The 17,251-nt window shown below is 41.6% G+C and overlaps 1 protein-coding gene across 1 annotated transcript; it reads left to right on the top strand.

Annotated features, from left to right (window-relative positions):
• Positions 1-3: 3 nt before the first annotated feature.
• On the top strand, positions 4-16,677 carry RAB32 (RAB32, member RAS oncogene family). Its single transcript, XM_008160870.3, has 3 exons — positions 4-403; positions 12,127-12,404; positions 15,801-16,677. The coding sequence occupies exons 1-3, from the start codon at positions 151-153 to the stop codon at positions 15,948-15,950; spliced, it is 681 nt and encodes a 226-aa protein (XP_008159092.1). The 5' UTR covers positions 4-150; the 3' UTR covers positions 15,951-16,677.
• Positions 16,678-17,251: the final 574 nt, after the last annotated feature.

Raw genomic sequence — 17,251 nt, 5'->3', positions numbered from 1 at the left:
GGGCAGCGAGCGGCGCCGGTTCCGGGTCCTGTGACCGATCAGGCGGCGTCGCGGGCGCGGCCTGGACGGAGTTTCGACGGCGGGCGGGGACCGGGCGCCGGGCCGGAGCGGCGGAGGGCGGCCGGCAGGAGGAGCGGGGCCCGGGCGCAGATGGCGGGCGGCGGAGCCGGGGACCTGGGCCGGGGGGCGGCCGCCGCCGCCGCGGTCCCCGAGACCCGCGAGCACCTCTTCAAGGTGCTGGTCATCGGCGAGCTGGGCGTAGGCAAGACCAGCATCATCAAGCGCTACGTCCACCAGCTCTTCTCCCAGCACTACCGGGCCACCATCGGGGTGGACTTCGCGCTCAAGGTCCTCAACTGGGACAGCCGGACGCTGGTGCGCCTGCAGCTGTGGGACATCGCGGGTGAGCGGCGCCCGGGGCGCGGACACGCGGGGAGCCCGCGGCGGGCGGGTGGGCGGGGGCCTCGGGGCAGGGGCGTCCGCCAGGCTCGCCCACCGCGGGACCCAGGGGCCAGGGGACCCTGCTCGGTCTCCTCTCGTCCTCCCGCCTCGGCCTGGACTCGCCTGGGCACGGTTAGAGCAGAGACTAAATTGCACGGGGGAGGGACGTGGTCGGAGGACCCCAGTGGAGCAGGACGGTGGACCGCGCGGTGGTTGGAGAATGCAGCCACAGGACCAGGGAAGTAAGTGCATGGCTCAGGAGCCCTGCTGAGATGCTCCCGCTCAGTCTGCGGAAGGCCTGTCCCATGCAAGGGGTGGAAAAGAGCCCTCGCTCAGCGCGCCCACCTGCCCGAGAGGAGGAAGCCTAGCGGGCCTGTCCAGAAGTTTTAGCTCTGCACGTGCACAAGCGTATCAGCACCGGGAAGAGTCGCGGGAGGGGGCCGGCTGCTCCATTCAGCTTTCACCCTCACAGATGAGAACTCAAGTCCGTGATTCACCCAAAGTTACAAGGTTCTAGGTAGGGACACAACCAAACTCGAAACCAGGTTCTTTCCAGAACGTTTTTCACCCCCTGCCTGGGATCCCAGACCCCTCTTTGTGAGGGAAACCCCGCTCTGCAAGGACTGCTCTCATTTCCAGGACAGGCCACCCCGGGAAAGGTCTTGGAAGGCATCTCTTGAAACTTGTTGCTCCTCCTTCTCTTTCCAAACCAGCACCTAGCGCCCCACTCCTGCACCCGCTTCCCCCCCATCTGTTTTCCTGGCATTTGCTTTCAGCTGTCATTTTGGAGCATAACACCCCTCTTTGAGGGGTACCTCTTCTCCTTGCTCTCATTTGTGAGCACTTGAACTCTGGGTGGTGTGGTGGGTGGGATGTGGGTATTAAAAAAGATGTCAACTTTTGGAAAGTTTAAATATGGAAGTGGTGCCCTGTTCAGTTATTACCGGGGCTAAGCAGCTCCGCATTTGGCTGGGAGCATGTTCAGGGTTGGAGAGGCCATCCTCCATCCTGTAAATGCATGAACCGAAGCCCATACCTTCCCTGGTCACCCAGCTGGGAGAGGACAGGGACTGTGGGGGCACAGGTCTGTGAGCTAGGTAGTGCACTTTTCATCCAAAGCTTATTACATATGAGAAAGTATTGAAAAACTATAACCCAGGTCCTCATTTATTTAAGAACAGACTTCCCTACTTCAGATACGAGAATAAATTTATGTTCATCCGTCCCTCAGAGAAAGGGGGATCATCAGCTGGGTTTTTCAGCTCCAGAAAACCAAAAGTTCGTTTGAAAAGTCATCTTTTGAAGCCAGAGGCTTCTTTCGAAACACTTCCTGCTATTTCATAGAACACTTCTGAACAGTAGTATTGCTTTATGACAGTCCTGGATTCTAACGGTTGCCGAGCCGTGTGAATATCATTCTACCGGAATCTTCAGTGTAGCTGTCCATTTCCATGAAGGTGATTTTAAGCCCCTGCGTAGGAGGCTTGTTGACTTTGCATTAGCCTTCATTTAAATAACGTGGTATTTAGCTATTAAATTATGGTTAGGTCCCAGTGCAGGCAAATGAAAGGTTTATACGGCACAGTTGTGTTTTTAAGCTTCAAGGAAAAATGCTGCTATTTAGAGACTTGGGAAAATAAAAACATCAGAGTTTTCTTCCTGGGTATCACCTCTTCTTGTTTTCATTCTTTCTGAAAAGACCTATACAGCCAGGAATGGCACATAGTCTTTATCGGATTCTGATACATATTAGACCAAATGGAATATCCTTGCACTTTTGCCTTAAAACACACACACACACACACCACCCCTCCCCACCCCCCAAGGGATTCCTGGATGTTAGAGACCATTCAGCCCATCCATACACACCAGCAATTAACAAGATTTTCATAAACTTATGAGGTGATGGAAATTATTAGAGTCGCCTTATAAATAAGGTTTTCAGAGATAGAGTCTTAATATATTAGAACACTGAGAGACAAAAATAACTTGGCTTTAACAAGGTTTAAAGAGCTACATCGTTAACTATGTTTGGTTTGGGTATTTGAATCCTAACTCATACCATTGGAATTAAGTAGTGATGTAATGAAGGCAAACTGGGAGCCACTCCAAAAAGTTCCCTTGTGGCCAAACATATTTGCCTTATGTAGTAACAAAGTTGAATCATATTTAAATCTCAAAGGATAAAGAAATAGTCCTTAATTGCAAAATAGTAAGTAGAGCTGGCCACTTGATATGACTAACTTAAGGTGTGGTAGTGTTATGAGCTAGTTTCTCTGTTAATTTAGAGTTAGGAAATGTGGTAAAGAGATTATGTCCACTCTCTGTACTTGAGAGCTTTGGCAAGTGTGACAGGCAGGAGTTGTCCAAATGCTTTTTGTAAATGTGGCCAAGCAGTTTCAGTTAAACTCTTCAAAATAAGAAAAATAGTGACTCTTGTACAGGCCTTAGGGAATCCTTTCTTAATCCATCAAATGAATGTGGCTTTAAAATACAGATGCAGTTTAATATAATTTTTGTGTTAGGCAATTGCTGTCTCTTAATTCATACCTGTTTTGAGAATACTGCTCAACACATACTGAAATATATTAAAGCTAGAGGCCCGGTGCATGAAATTTCATGCACTGGAGGGAGAGTTCCCTCAGCCCATCCTGTGCTCTCTCGCAGTCTGGGACCCCTTGTTCCTTACCGCCCGCCTGCAGCAGAGGCGGGAGAGGCTCCCACCACCGCTGCTGTGCTCACCAGCCGTGAGCCCTGCTTCTGGCTGAGTGGCGCTCCCCCTGTGGGAGTGCACTGACCACCAGGAGGCAGCTACTGCTTTGAGCGTCATGTACATCATGGTGGTTAATGTACATCATAGTGACCGGTCGTTCTGCCATTTGGTCGATTTGCATATTAGGGTTTTATTATATAGGATATTGAAGTCTCTGGCAAGGTGTTTAATAAATGCATACTAAATTAAGATGTAGCAAGAGATGTCTCTGATCTTCATTTATTATGTATTATATGTGAAGTACCGTATTTTCCGGCGTATAAGACGACTGGGCGTATAGAAGATTTTCCTGGGTTAAAAAGTTGTCTTATACGCTGGAAAATATGGTAGTATTTGACTTACTACTTATTATAAGCTTATTAGCAACTATAGAATTTTCCATGTAGATTGAATGTCTGGTTTAGGCTAAATCTTTACAAATAAACAAACAAATTTTGTCCATTTAGATCTAATATAATTTAGCCTTCATGTATTCATTGAAATGATTTGCATTTTTAGGAGAGGCAGATTTTTATCTCTATACTCCTAGAGTTTTCAGCTGGGCCTGAGAATCAAATTGATATAAGATAGGTTAACAGTAGAAATTTACTTAATATAAGTTTTACATGACCCAAGAGCCCTCATAAGGAAATGAAACCCCAAGGAGCAAAACATAGTTTTTTTTAAAAAAATGTTTTAGTTTATTTTTTAGAGAGGAAGGGGGTAGGGAGAGAGATAGAAACATGGATGAGAGAGAAAAATCAATTGGTTGCCTCCTGCAAAGCCCCTATTGGGGATCGAGCTCGAAACCTAGGCATGTGCCCTGACCAGGAATCAAACCAGTGTACCTCTTGGTGCATGGGTCAACACTCAACCATTGAGCCACACCAACTGGACAAACCATAAATATTTTAATATAAATTGAACAAAACGACGCCTTTAATTCAAAATAATCCTTATGCCAAGTGGCATTTTGGGGATTAAAATTTCTTTATAAAAATCTGAGTAACACTCCTTTGGGTCATAGAACAAGTCAGCAATAGCCTACTCTGAAGTTCATGTAAATATTATTAACCAAAACATAAAATGCATGCTTAGAAGACATTTTAAATTATATAAACCATACTTAGATTTAGTGTGTATTTTTTTATTCCCATTCTAGATTTGAATGTTGACCTTGATTTTCTTGTTCCATCTTGCATATTGTCAATTACTATACCTATTGGCCTGCTCTTGCCATATTTTATAACTTTTAACCCTTTGTGAATAAAATCTGGAATATTATCTCTGATGTATTCTTGACATTCAAAATATAATCAAGTCAGGGATTATTAATATTCAAGTTTCTTCTAAATAGGAAGAAACAGGGCTCTGAGGACTTAGTCTATGTAGTTTGTACAGTCTCTGTCTTAAACAGTGACTACTACAGTAACTTTCCAAGGGCTTATTGGTGGTCAGTTACTTAAGTAACTCATTTATAGGGATTTTAAAAATATGTATTACATCTGACTCCCGTATAACTCTGCCATCCTCAGTGTTACTCAGGCGCACCTGCTTTACTGAATTACAAGCAAAGCTATTGTCCCCTTTTACATCTTTCAGTCTTCCTCGGTTTCTGAGTCCTGAGACACTTTCGGGCGCTCCGGTCTGTACTGTGCATTCACAATTGCACAGGCAGGATGGTGAGCATGATAACATATGTGTTACCCATATTGAAATTCCCTGACAATGATATGCCGATTGCCTTTCCATTATTATTTATTTCTTTAAATGTGTTACCATTCTTAGTTGCCTCAATTAACTTGAGCAAAAAGATGCTCAGGTTAGCTGTATAGACAGACCACTGGTAAAAAGGTACTAAAACTTGACTTTGCTCCCAACCATTTGCCTAATCATTCTGTTGTCTGAATTAAATTATAAACTTTTAGAGATCCCATAGTCTAAATACAGTGATGTGTAGTAACTTGACCAAGAAAACATAGGTATCAGTAGCACTGTACAGAGACAGGTCTCATGACTGAGATATGAAAACAATCAGCTATTAGTATGTCCGATTTGGGGTTTACTGGTGATAAATTTGCAAATGTTCTGGATCATTCTTATATTAAAGCATATGACTCATATTTTATACCCATTATAATTATCATCTCTTTGTTATTAATCCAGAATGTTCAGTTATTATATTTTTCTTAATTATTACTTCCAAGGTAGATACTTTTTTGTTTGGCTCTATCATTTTTGTGTGTGTGCATTTCCAAACTGTGGACTTTTTGATGATAATAAAGCTTTTTGATGGTATATGGTTGCAGAACACACCCAGGAAAAGCAAGGTAGTAATTACAGATGCTTACCTGGTCTCTGTGACATCACTGATTAAACTGGTAAAGCCATGCATTTGTCTAGAGATGCAGTGTTATTTTCAAATATATTTTAGGAGAACTTTTATCCATCATCTATGTGTTATCCTGATCTTTCAATTTTCTTAAGCTTTTGATATGGAATTTTAATGATTCTTATTCTATTTTTAAATGTTCCCAGGACTTCATTTTTATTCAGGTATGATGGGGTCTACACATCAGGAGACTGTAGCCATAATAAACAAAGTTTGTTACTTATGGCTCCCAAGAGGGACCTCCTTGGTCAGGTGGCAAGATGAGTGAGGGGAAAGCATGGGCAAGAGCCTTGACTGTGGCTTTTGTAGGAGGGAATGCGCAAGGCAGCATAGACAAGCTGAGCAAACTTAAGTTTGGGTAGTTGGAAAGATTTCAGTGGGCTGGGACATAGGGTGGTCACTAGTGTCTAATAGCTGGCTATGGGGTGATTTAGGGCCCAAGGATAGAGTCCTAGACTGCAGAAGCCTGTTTTACATATCAAAGACATACTCTCAGCAAATTGTTTCTAAGAACTAGCTAACCCTGGGAGGGTGAGTCCTTCCCTTGGTCCACAAGGCCCTAGGATGTCAAAGCTTCATAAAATGTAGAAAATAAAAAGCATGATTAATATATACTTCTAGGCATTTATTAAAATAGATTGAAAGTATACTTGCAAAGAGGAAGACTTTGAAAGCCTTAGATTTGTAACCCCAAAATAGCATATTCTTGAAATAGTAAGGATTTTACACTTAAACTACACTTACCTAATAAAGAGTGGGTAAGTTGACAAGTTTAAGTTGTATTATGGTTGTAGAGATCTTCTCTTGAATGGTAAAAATAGTAAAAGCATAAATGTAGGGAAATTTCTGGAGGACATACAAGTTCAAGAAAAAAAAAGGTGCTTTAGAATTTTATTTAACTATATTGTCAAAAAAAGCTTTTTGACTCTTTGCAATCCAGGAGACTAGAAATCTGTAATTTCCTCACTCTTCTTTTGAACGAGATGAACCACATAGAACCACATAAAAATAAATGGCTAACAGGGGGTTAATTTAAGGATCTCTGTTGGTCTGACTGATGACCTTACATTCTCTTCTTCCCATTCTTTACATTAACTTCTATCCAGATATTTGCCTTAAGCATCTTATACAGTGATGTTTTTTATTGCTTCTTGAAATTAAGCTAAATGTATGAGGGGTTTTTTTTAGTGTGGTTATATGGTGCCTCCGCCATCAGACTCATGGGAGGTGCTTAAAATGCAGATTATTTAGCATCAAACTGTATCAACAGACTTGGCTTCATCTGACAAACGTCACCATGAAGTCAGTTATCTCACCTAGTGAGTGTGTGGTTGGGCCATCCAAGACTGGTGAGCAGAACCATAAAGTTTTTTATGGATTAAAGCTGATGTTTCACCACTCAGATATTTCTTGACCATATTCCATGATTTTGTGGTTCAATCAAATGTACATGCCTTGCTGTGAGGCCAACTAGGAAATCTAGTGCTTTTGAAAAAAAATTTATATTGCTTCTCCAAATAAAATTATGCGATGGGAATTGGGGTAGGTAATTAGCAATCCTCCATACTTAGCAAATTAGAATTCCCAGAAGTGAGGCCTGAAAATTTGCAATTTACCAAGCCTCATGGGTGATCTGATTTATACTAAAGTTGCGGACAGCTGTTATGTCACTGACTTACAGAGATGGGGCATGGATCCAGATATTTCTGACATCAAAGGTTTCATTGTTACGTTATCTCCCTATCATTTTACATAGGGCTCAGTGGTTGAGTGTTGACCCATGAACCAAGAGGTCACTGGTTCCATTCCCAGTCAGGGCACATGCCCGGGTTGTGGACTCAGTCCCCAGTAAGGACTGTGCAGAAGGCAGCCTATCGATGTTTCCCTCTCATCGATGTTTCTCTCTCTCTCTATCCCTCATTCTTCCTCTCTCTCTAAAAAATCTATCTAATAATAGACAAATATGCAAATTGACCATACCTCCGACACACCCACAAGCCATGCCCACCATCCAATCAGAGCGAGTATGCAAATTAACCCAAACCAAGATGGCTACAGCCACAGAGAGCAAGGTTTCCTAGGTAACAGAGGAAGCCAAGCTTTCTGCCAGCCGTTGCAGGCCTAAGCCTACACTCAAGCTACAAAGTTTCAATTATAGAAGGTAAACAAATTCAAACAAATGGCGGCAGAATGGAGCTTGAGAGAGCAGGCCAGGGTTGCCTCTGTCAACAGGGGAAGCAAAGCTTTCCACACACCCTGGCCGGGCCCACCCACTTAAGGCAACAAAGTTTCAATTATAACCCCAACACAAATGGCTTCGGGCCTCGGAGGGAGCCCCAGGCTTGGCTCCGCTCCAGGCTACAAAGTTTCAATTGTAGAAGGAAAATACATTCCAGATACCAGGGCCTCCACTTGGGTTGCCAGGGTGCGTGGCTGGCCTGCAAACCACCACAGGCCCCTCTCTCAGGCCGCCCCACGCCCCAAGGGAACCCCACCCTGATCAGGGACACCCTTCAGGGCAAACCAGCTGGCCCCCACCCATGTACCAGGCCTCTATCCTATCTAATAAAAGAGTAATCTGCAGATTGATCATCACTGCAACATACAATATAGCTGCCCCCATGTGGTCAAAGATCCTGCCCCCATGTGGACACAGGATGGCCACCACAAGATGGCCAGCAGAAGAGGGCAGTTGGGAGGCACCTGGCCTGCAAGGGAGGGCAGTTGAGAGGGACCAAGCCTGCAAGGGAGGGCAGTTGGAGGTGATCAACCCTGCAGGAGAGGGCAGTTAGGGGTGACCAGGCCGGCAGAGGAGAGAAGTTGGGGGCAAACAGGCTGGCAGCAGAGTGGTTATGGGGTGATCAGGCTGGCAGGCAGAAGCGGTTAGGGGCAATCAGGAAGGCAGGCAGGCAAGCAGGTGGGATCCAGCAGTCCTGGATTGTGAGAGGGATGTCTGACTGCCCGTTTAGGCCGGATCCCAGGGATCGGGCCTAAACAGGCAGTCGGACATCCCTTGAGGGGTCCCAGATTGGAGAGGGTACAGGCTGGGCTGAGGGACAACCCCCCTCCGTGCACGAATTTCGTGCACCCGGCCTCTAGTAAATAAATAAAAACACATTAAAAAATAAGAAAATTAAAGAAATGAATGGAATTGTGTTATATCATGTAACTCCTTTTACCTTCTTAGTAGTACAGTATTAAACTGTGAAATTCAGTGCATATCAAATCTACACTCAGATGATGCTAATTTGATGCATTATCTTTTAAACTTCTTTTACTGAGAATAATACACTCATTTTATGGAAAATTGTGCAAGTCAGTGCAGGGAACAGGGGGAATGTGCAAGTAGCATACAATCTATTCTCACATCCTTTTATTGGTTATTATTATGGTAGTTGTTTAAGAAATTGTTTTACTTTTAACAATACCTTTATAATTCTAACATGTTAAATACCAGAGTGTAATGCTGGGGTAAGTTTATAATAGCTTGATAAATTAGTAGCACAATGAGTCATAAACTTGATGCCTAAAAATAGCAAAAATACTCACGTGGCTACAAATTATAGCCTCTTACATGTAAAACCCAAGACACATTACAACATCACATTATTACCTAAATCAAGCTGTATAAAGTGTTAAATGGACATATAGTTATCCTTTTAGAACCAATGATTGGACTTAAATTTTGGCTGGGTCTTGACCTATCAGCCGCCAACCATATCAGCTTGTTAGAAGAGCTTCATCTCTGAAGTGCACAGTGAGATTTAAGGATTTTTGTAAATGGTTTCACATGCGCTCACTAGAAATTATGCATTTTCATCCAGTCACCTTGAGCAAGAATATGTAGCTCAGTGATGCTCAGTGCATGGGAAAAAGTAAGCACTTATACTTGGAAAACTAGGCACCAATTGTCCCAGTGCTTGACTTGATTGTCATTGTGAAATTTATATTTTTAGTTTCAAACAACATTAAGAAACATTTAGATTATTTAGCAAGTAGGGCATGAACATAAAATATTGAGAAAAACATTAACAAAAGGAAACCAGTGATTAAAATCATAAGAGAAAGCATCTGTGGCCTGTGTTTCTGGGAACAGTTCGGAATGCAGTACTTTCCATTTGATGAGGGAAACACTTGTGTTGTCTCAACTTCTTTTCAGAGTTATTAGAGTTGGATACCCCCAAATATTAGATAAGCATTTTAATACTTTTGCTAACATGTGTACCTTAGGGGTCATCCCTCTGGTTAAGTTGTGCATCTTTACCTTTCTCTGGACCTAAATGACTAGTACAGTGCTGTTTTTCTCCTTTCTCAGTGCCAAGATGTGTAGTTATAATAAAGGTTTCCTGTTCTAGAGAAGGAAGTAACTCTTCATTTTAAAGGATAAGACAATGTAGAGTCCTTTGGAATATGCTGGCAATGGGCCCACAGCAATATGAATGAAAAAGGCTGTCCCTAATATCGGGGTCACTCAGGTACTCAGCAGTGGGACATTTCCCTTAGCTGCCATAGAAAAGCCCTAGGGGACAGAGAGCAGGGGGCTAACTTCAGTATTAGGGCTGTGCTATGGTACTTACTGCCTTGGATCTGTTTGGAAACATGGGGACATATGGAGCAGTGTATACCCAGAAAATATTTGGCTAACAGATCAGACAGCACACTAGATAACCAATCAGCCTAGGATATTTGAGGAACTTCATTTCCCTGGTGTTTTATTTTCTCAGCTACAAAATAAGAGAGGTTTGACTAGATAATACAGGTTGCTGTCTTCCAGTTATAATATTGTCCACTTAAGTGTTTTGACAGGAAAGCATGAAAGTGTTCTCCTCCCTCCAGGAAGAAATAGCCACAAGACTGGACAAGGAAGGTGGTGTTGCTTAAGAGTTCTCCAACCATCTGAACTACTTCCTCAGACCTATTAAGAGGAAGATCTCTCGCCCAGTCAGTGTTTGATTCCTGGTCAGGGAAACATGCCACGGTTTAGGGCAGGATCCCCAGTAAGGAGTGTGTAGGAGATAGCCTATCAATGATACTGTCTGTCATCATTGATGTTTCTATCCCTCTCTCCTTCTCCATTCCTCTCTCTGAAATCAATACAATAAAATGAAATAAAAAAGAGGAAGGTCTCCCGGGTCCTGCTGAGTTTCCATATTGCTATGAACTTTAATTCTTAACATATCCACACCACACAAAACGAAACTTATGCAACTATCTTTGTAGTGAATAACTGTGGCTTTCTTCTCCACCCAGTCTTTTCCTGTCATAGGACACAACCCAGGAGCATTCAGCATTGCAGGAATTTCACTTATGTATTTGTGGAAAGTAGAATCTCAGGATAATAAAGATTTTTGGGGGGACTAAAATTATTTTATCCTTCCATTCCATTAATATCTAAAATTGCACGATGGCATAGTAGAATTTGAAGGAGAAATATATTAATTCAGGGTAGCTTTGCATTTGTTACTATCAATAAAATGTAGATAAAGCATGCTTTTCATCATGTGTTTTACTAGGAAAATGTCTTATCACAGTGTTTTTAACATTGGTCAGAGTTATAAATCTCAGATTAGTGTTGATTGCCACTCATATTTTCTTAGTCCTCTACTCAGTAACTTGGCTCATTGAAGGTATAAGCTTTAAAAGTCAAGGCAACTGCAAGTTCAGAATGGCTGGCATCATATTTCCATAGGCATGTGGGAGGAGACCCAGGTTCAAGTCTCATCTTCTTGAGTCATTACTACTGAATACTGGTCAAGCAGCTCTTTGCGTGATTTTCATCTGTCAGATGAAGATAAGGACCTTCCTACTCCAAGAATAGTGTGATATCAGATAGTAAGAGCATGCTTTGCAAAGTCCTATATAATATGGTAAGCAATAGATTTTCCCCAAAAAGTTTTTAGCCTGTTAAATTATTTTAAAAGTACAATCTTTGAAGAACTCTGTAATTTGATCCTTCTCTTAATAGCACAACTATGGTGCCACTTTTTGTTCTAAAATAATAGGTTTGCATGTGTCTGCCTTCTTAGAAGAGAGCAATCTTGTATATCGAGTCAAAATGCAGTGGAGATGTGAAAGATAAGTTAAGAGCATGAGATCCTTTATCTCATGTCTAGTCCTAACCTTTTTGGTTAGCATTAACCCACTATACTTATCTTCTTCCTGCAAGCTTCATTTTCTTCTATTCTTGTCTCTTCTTCCTCTACTTCTAGCTTTCTTTTTTCCTTTGGTACCTCTCTTTTCTTAGCCCAAGGGCAGAGGGAAGTGATGGACTCTGTACTTTAAGTACTGATCTTGATGGTTATGGAAACTGTGTTGTACACAGGCAGAACAAAAATTAGTTCCTTGTGTACTCAGGCCACATGATAAGCCATTCCGCTTTGTGAATCAGCTCTCTGTGTATGTCCTTAATCTCACAGTTGATGTCGCTGTGGAATGGGAGATATGTGTTTATACCATTATTCTTAGGGTCAGAGGGGTTCTATCTAAATAGGGACCTTGTCTAAATTAGGATTGTTTAACCTCTTACTATGTTTTTTTCTAGGGCAGGAACGGTTTGGCAACATGACCCGAGTCTACTATAAAGAAGCTGTTGGTGCTTTTGTAGTCTTTGATATATCGAGAGGTTCCACATTTGAGGCCGTCTTAAAATGGAAAAGTGACCTGGACAGTAAAGTTCATCTTCCAAATGGTGGCCCTATCCCTGCTGTTCTCTTAGCTAATAAATGTGACCAGAAAAAGGAAGGTGGCCAGAGTCCTGCCCAGATGGACCAGTTCTGCAAAGAACATGGCTTCACTGGATGGTTTGAAACCTCCGCAAAGGTGAGATCTCCTTTGCCTGAGTATCCGCCCTGCTGTTAGCTTATAAATATAAAGTATTTAGGTGGATTTAGGTTAGTGCTGGTTGGAAGCCTAGAAAAAGTTCAGTCAACAGCAGCAATGCTTTCAAAATTGGTTAGTGGGAGGTGAATAGGACAGATTTCACATTAAAATGAAAATGAGCTATTATTTAGAGTAAATAACAAATGCCATTTTCTGTGAGCTTGAGTCTTTAAATGAAGTCTTGTGCACCTAGAGTTTATGGGGTGAAGCACAAGCATTTTTTTTTAATTTTCCAGGCTAACCAAACCTAGGGCCATGGCCCTGGTGAAGATGTAGTTCATGTGCAAGGCTAGCAAAGGCATTGAAAGAGTCAGAGAGATGTATTTAGATGATACTTGATGAGTTTTATATTAACTGTGTATGCAATCATTTGAACAAGAAGAAAGTATCAATATTTGTGACATGTTTCTTCATGAATAGTAATAGAGTGAGAATTTTTCTTTGAACCATTATGGGAAGCTGGATAAAATTTTTTTTTTATCCTTCATGGTGTGATAGCTCAGTTGGTTAGAGTGTTGTCCCAATATGCTAAGGTTGCAGGTTCGATCCCCGGTCAGGGCACATACAAACATCAACCAATGAATGCATAAATAAGTGGAACAAGTTGATGTGTGTGTTTTTTCCTCTCTCTCTCCCTCTATCCCTCTTTCCCTTCCTCTCTCAAACCAATAAGTAAAATAAACACACACATAAGTCACTTTTGAAGTCTTAACAGCCTAGATATGCAAGAAAGCATAAGTGAAAATCAAAAGCACAAAGTATTGGAGGGTGGAGGGTCCTTGTTTATGTGTGTTAGAAGTTTCACTTTAGAGGTCCAATAGCAATCAGACTTATGTTTGAGAAATTCTGTGATGAGAGGCAAACTCAGAACCATAAGTTTGGTGTAATCCTAGCACAGTTCCAGGTTTTAGTATGCCTTCTTTGAATTTCCTATTTATGTTTTTTTAAAAAGCATTGTACCTCCTAATCACCTACATGCTACCAGGTTGTTTTTAGCTTTCCCCAAAACTCTAAAAGTGGAAGATTGTTTGGTGCCTCTTATGATCAGAATAACATTGAGTGATAATGGAGTCATGAGGAAAAATAGTGCCTACTGGAGGCTAAACAGAGAGGTAAATGTAGAAATAGATCTCGGTGTGAATATGGATACACACATGTATCTACTGAATGTCTTTTGAGAGGGCTTAGAAGCAATGACACCATAGAACCAATAGCTTACAGAGTCCTCAGTAATTTTAAGTGCTGCTGTTCTCCAATAAAAAGAACCAGGGTTTCCTGGAGAAATGACTGGTTTCAGGACCATGGGACAGGAAAGTGAAGATGTGCCTGAGATATTTTGTGGTGCCAGAAAGTAAGAAACACAAAGTGTGATGGAGACATATCAAAAAGACACAGGAGACTGCCTATAGGAGCCCCCTTATCTAAGACAATTTGAGCAACAAAGTAAATAACATTGTAATATTATGTGCATAGAATAAAATAATAATCCGTGATATGAATAAATAAGTGGAAGAGAAGAGAAAGTTCTTCATAATTATAGAATTACAGCTGATAAATGTAGAAAGAATTATGGAAATAGAAAATCACCATTGAACACCACAGCAATAATTGTTTTAGGGAAGAATTGATTGAAGCTAAAAGTAATGGAAAAAAGTATGGTGAAGCATAGAATATTTACATATTTTACTTACTAAGTACAGAGGGGAGAAGAGGACTCTTTCAGGGAGAACCTGACAGATAGAACTTTAAGCAAGTGGGCCTCATACACTGACAAGGACACATCACGCATGCCTTATTCCTGTCCGAAATGCATAACGAACTTAATGACAAGGAAGCATCAAGCAGACCCAAATTAAGGGATATTCTGGCCAGTACTCTCCGAGAATGTCAAGTTCATGAAAGTAAGGAGACTAAGGAACTGTTCCAGATTAAAGGAGACAGGAGACATGACCACTAAATTCAGCTGCTCACCTGGACAATTGGTATAATTTGAATAAGATTGATAGAATAATGCTGATAGTACTATTATCTAACTTCCTGATTTTGATAGTTGTACTCTAGTTATCTAAAATGTTAACATTTGAGGAATATGGGTGAAGGGTGTTTAGGAATTTTCACTATTATTGCAATGTTTTTCTAAATAAAATTATTTAAAAATATTAAGTTAAATATTTAAAAAATCACAGATTTTGCTATGTGTTACTTATTGTCTACTTGATGACAACTTATGAATCTATTACACAAATGTGATAGGTACTGGTTCTTTAGGATAGTCTTAATGGACATCACACCTACAGCATTGTCTCAGGTCAATTTACACGTGCCACCTAAAATTAATAATTCATACTAATAATACAAGAGAGGGGCATGAGGACTATATGAATCAACTAAAGTCAAAATTAAGTCAATGGCCTGCCTCGTGCTGCCTGACACGGAACTGGGCTGACCAGAGATGCAAGCAGACCAGGAAGAGCCTCTGGATAGGGAAAGCTCCCGCAAGAATTGATGACTAGCTCTTCACCCGTACCTTACCGTTCACCCCTACCTTAAAGGGAAAGCACAAGGCCACAAAATATACCTGGTAATGGTTAAAATTAATCCCAACTTTTCCCCCCTCTCTATTTCCCCATACCAACAACTTTCCAAGGAAACTATAAACAGAACAGATATAAGCTTAACCTCTAGAGATGGTTGGAGTCTCTTTTCCTTCTCTCGTGAGACTCCACAAAAGAAGGAAACGAGAGTACTCTGTGGAGTGGCTTTTCCTGCTTGTCCTCTGTGCTCAATAAAACCTGCTTTTCCACGTTAACCTCTTGTCTATCTGGCTCCTGTCTTGAATTCTTACCTGTGCGAAGCCAAGAACCCACTCCTCTGGCATCACTCAGAGATGGGGAAGCAACATGATGGATTTATCCCATTTTAATGTGGTGTGGCCCCTTGACACTTTTCTTCAGAATGTATCCAGAGTACTTGAATTAGATGTTCAAGGGCAGGGATGTTTTCATTTCAGTGCTTCCATTTATGTGAGTGGCAACCCAGAAGAGGGTGAATATTTATTTGCAACCATCAAAATAGTTTTTTGAACCTCAGCGGCAAAAAGTTTAAAATAGGAACATCCAAAAGGGTGATCTTCTGTCAAAAGAAGAGGTTTCTATAGCCACATTATGCAGTAGCATTGAACTCTTGGCTAATACTTCAGTGTTGGAGAAGATGAAAGCTGGGGTACTTATAGTGGCCCCTCTGAGGAACTTTTCCTAGTTCCTGTGAATATTCTTAATGCTTTATTCTGTGGATCAATCCTCAGAACTGATCCTGTTCCTTATTTCTGCTTTACAGGACAACATTAACATAGAGGAAGCAGCCCGGTTCCTGGTGGCGAACATTCTCACCAACCACCGAAGCTTTCCCAATGAAGACAACGATGGGGACAAAATTAAATTGCACCAGGACGACTTGCCCGCAGAGAGCAAATCCCAGTGTTGCTGACGTGGCTTCAGCTCCTCTCATGCTTGCCAGATGCAGCCTGACATGATTTCTCCATTTGGAGCAAATTCCTAAGAAAGGATTGAGATGGTGGATGCCCTGCTCTGGGATCTTCCCAGGGCTGTGCTTTAACGTGACTGTGAGGGCACCCTGGGAGCCTTAGCTGAAGGGGGTGTCGGTGTCTATCCTGAGCATGGCTCTACACCTTAGAGTGGGCACTCGGGCTTCTCTTGTTGTTGCTGCTGCCCTCAGGTTCAGGATAATGTTTATATCCTTCTTAACATCTTTGAAAACGACAATGCTCAGGATTTGGTACGAGTTGCAAGTTGTGGCTCTTAATGTAAGCACTGGGGTGGTAATAAAACTTTCCCAGCAGTCTTACAGTAATTGTACGAGTCTATATTTTTGTATTCTAACTTCACTTTTGAGGGAGGCCTTTAGACTGTTAGCCACAGAAGGCTTGACGTTTCTGTTCAGCAAGGTTTTCCCCCTCAAAACTTCTAACTGGAGCTAGTTTTATCAGCTCTATAACAGTCATGGTCAAGGAGAGAAGTTATTCAAAGATTACATCCAAGGTTCCATAGTATGAATTGTGAGAGAAACAAGATCTTATGGTTTTATATTAAGTTTTGGGCATCTAAAGTATAATACATGAGGAAGGTACGTCTGGCTCACAATATTTGTGTTAACATTCAACCCAATTAAGAACAGAATAAATATTTTGACTGATGTCTTTGTTTTGAATTAATGTAGCTCGACCAGGTAATACGGGATCTATTTTTATGCCTTAGGAAACTTTGTGTCTGTTTACTTTTGCTTCTATTGTTAAGGAACTTAATGATATCATGTGAAAGGTGCAACTTCTCTTTTTCAGAGGGATATTTAAAGGTATTTGTGATATAATCCAAAGCTAATGTGAAATGAGGTCTGAAAAATAGTCTTATACATTATTATGAACTTGGGTAGGAATGATCCATGCATTTATTAATAGCAGGGGGAAAAAAAGCTAGCACAGAATTACACTTGATCTGACAGGCATAGAATTATACTTGATCTGGGAATAAATAGTAGTCATGGTCTGCAAAATGGAGCTCATTCTCACCAACTAAGCTTTGCCTGGGAATCACAAATATGTTTACACTAGAGGCCTGGTGCACAAATTTGTGCACAGCCAGGGGGAGGGGCCCCAGGAGGTTGACAGGCTGGCCCTGACCCCTGGTCGAACTCCTGGTCAAGGGAACAATTTGCATATTACTCTTTTATTATATAGGATGTTACATTTTTAAGTAACTTTAATCTTTTCT

This window comes from Eptesicus fuscus, chromosome 10 (assembly GCF_027574615.1).
Source record: "Eptesicus fuscus isolate TK198812 chromosome 10, DD_ASM_mEF_20220401, whole genome shotgun sequence".
Lineage (NCBI taxonomy): Eukaryota > Metazoa > Chordata > Mammalia > Chiroptera > Vespertilionidae > Eptesicus > Eptesicus fuscus.
The sequence above is the reverse complement of the archived record's forward strand: the minus strand, read 5'-3'. Positions and strand labels throughout refer to the sequence as shown.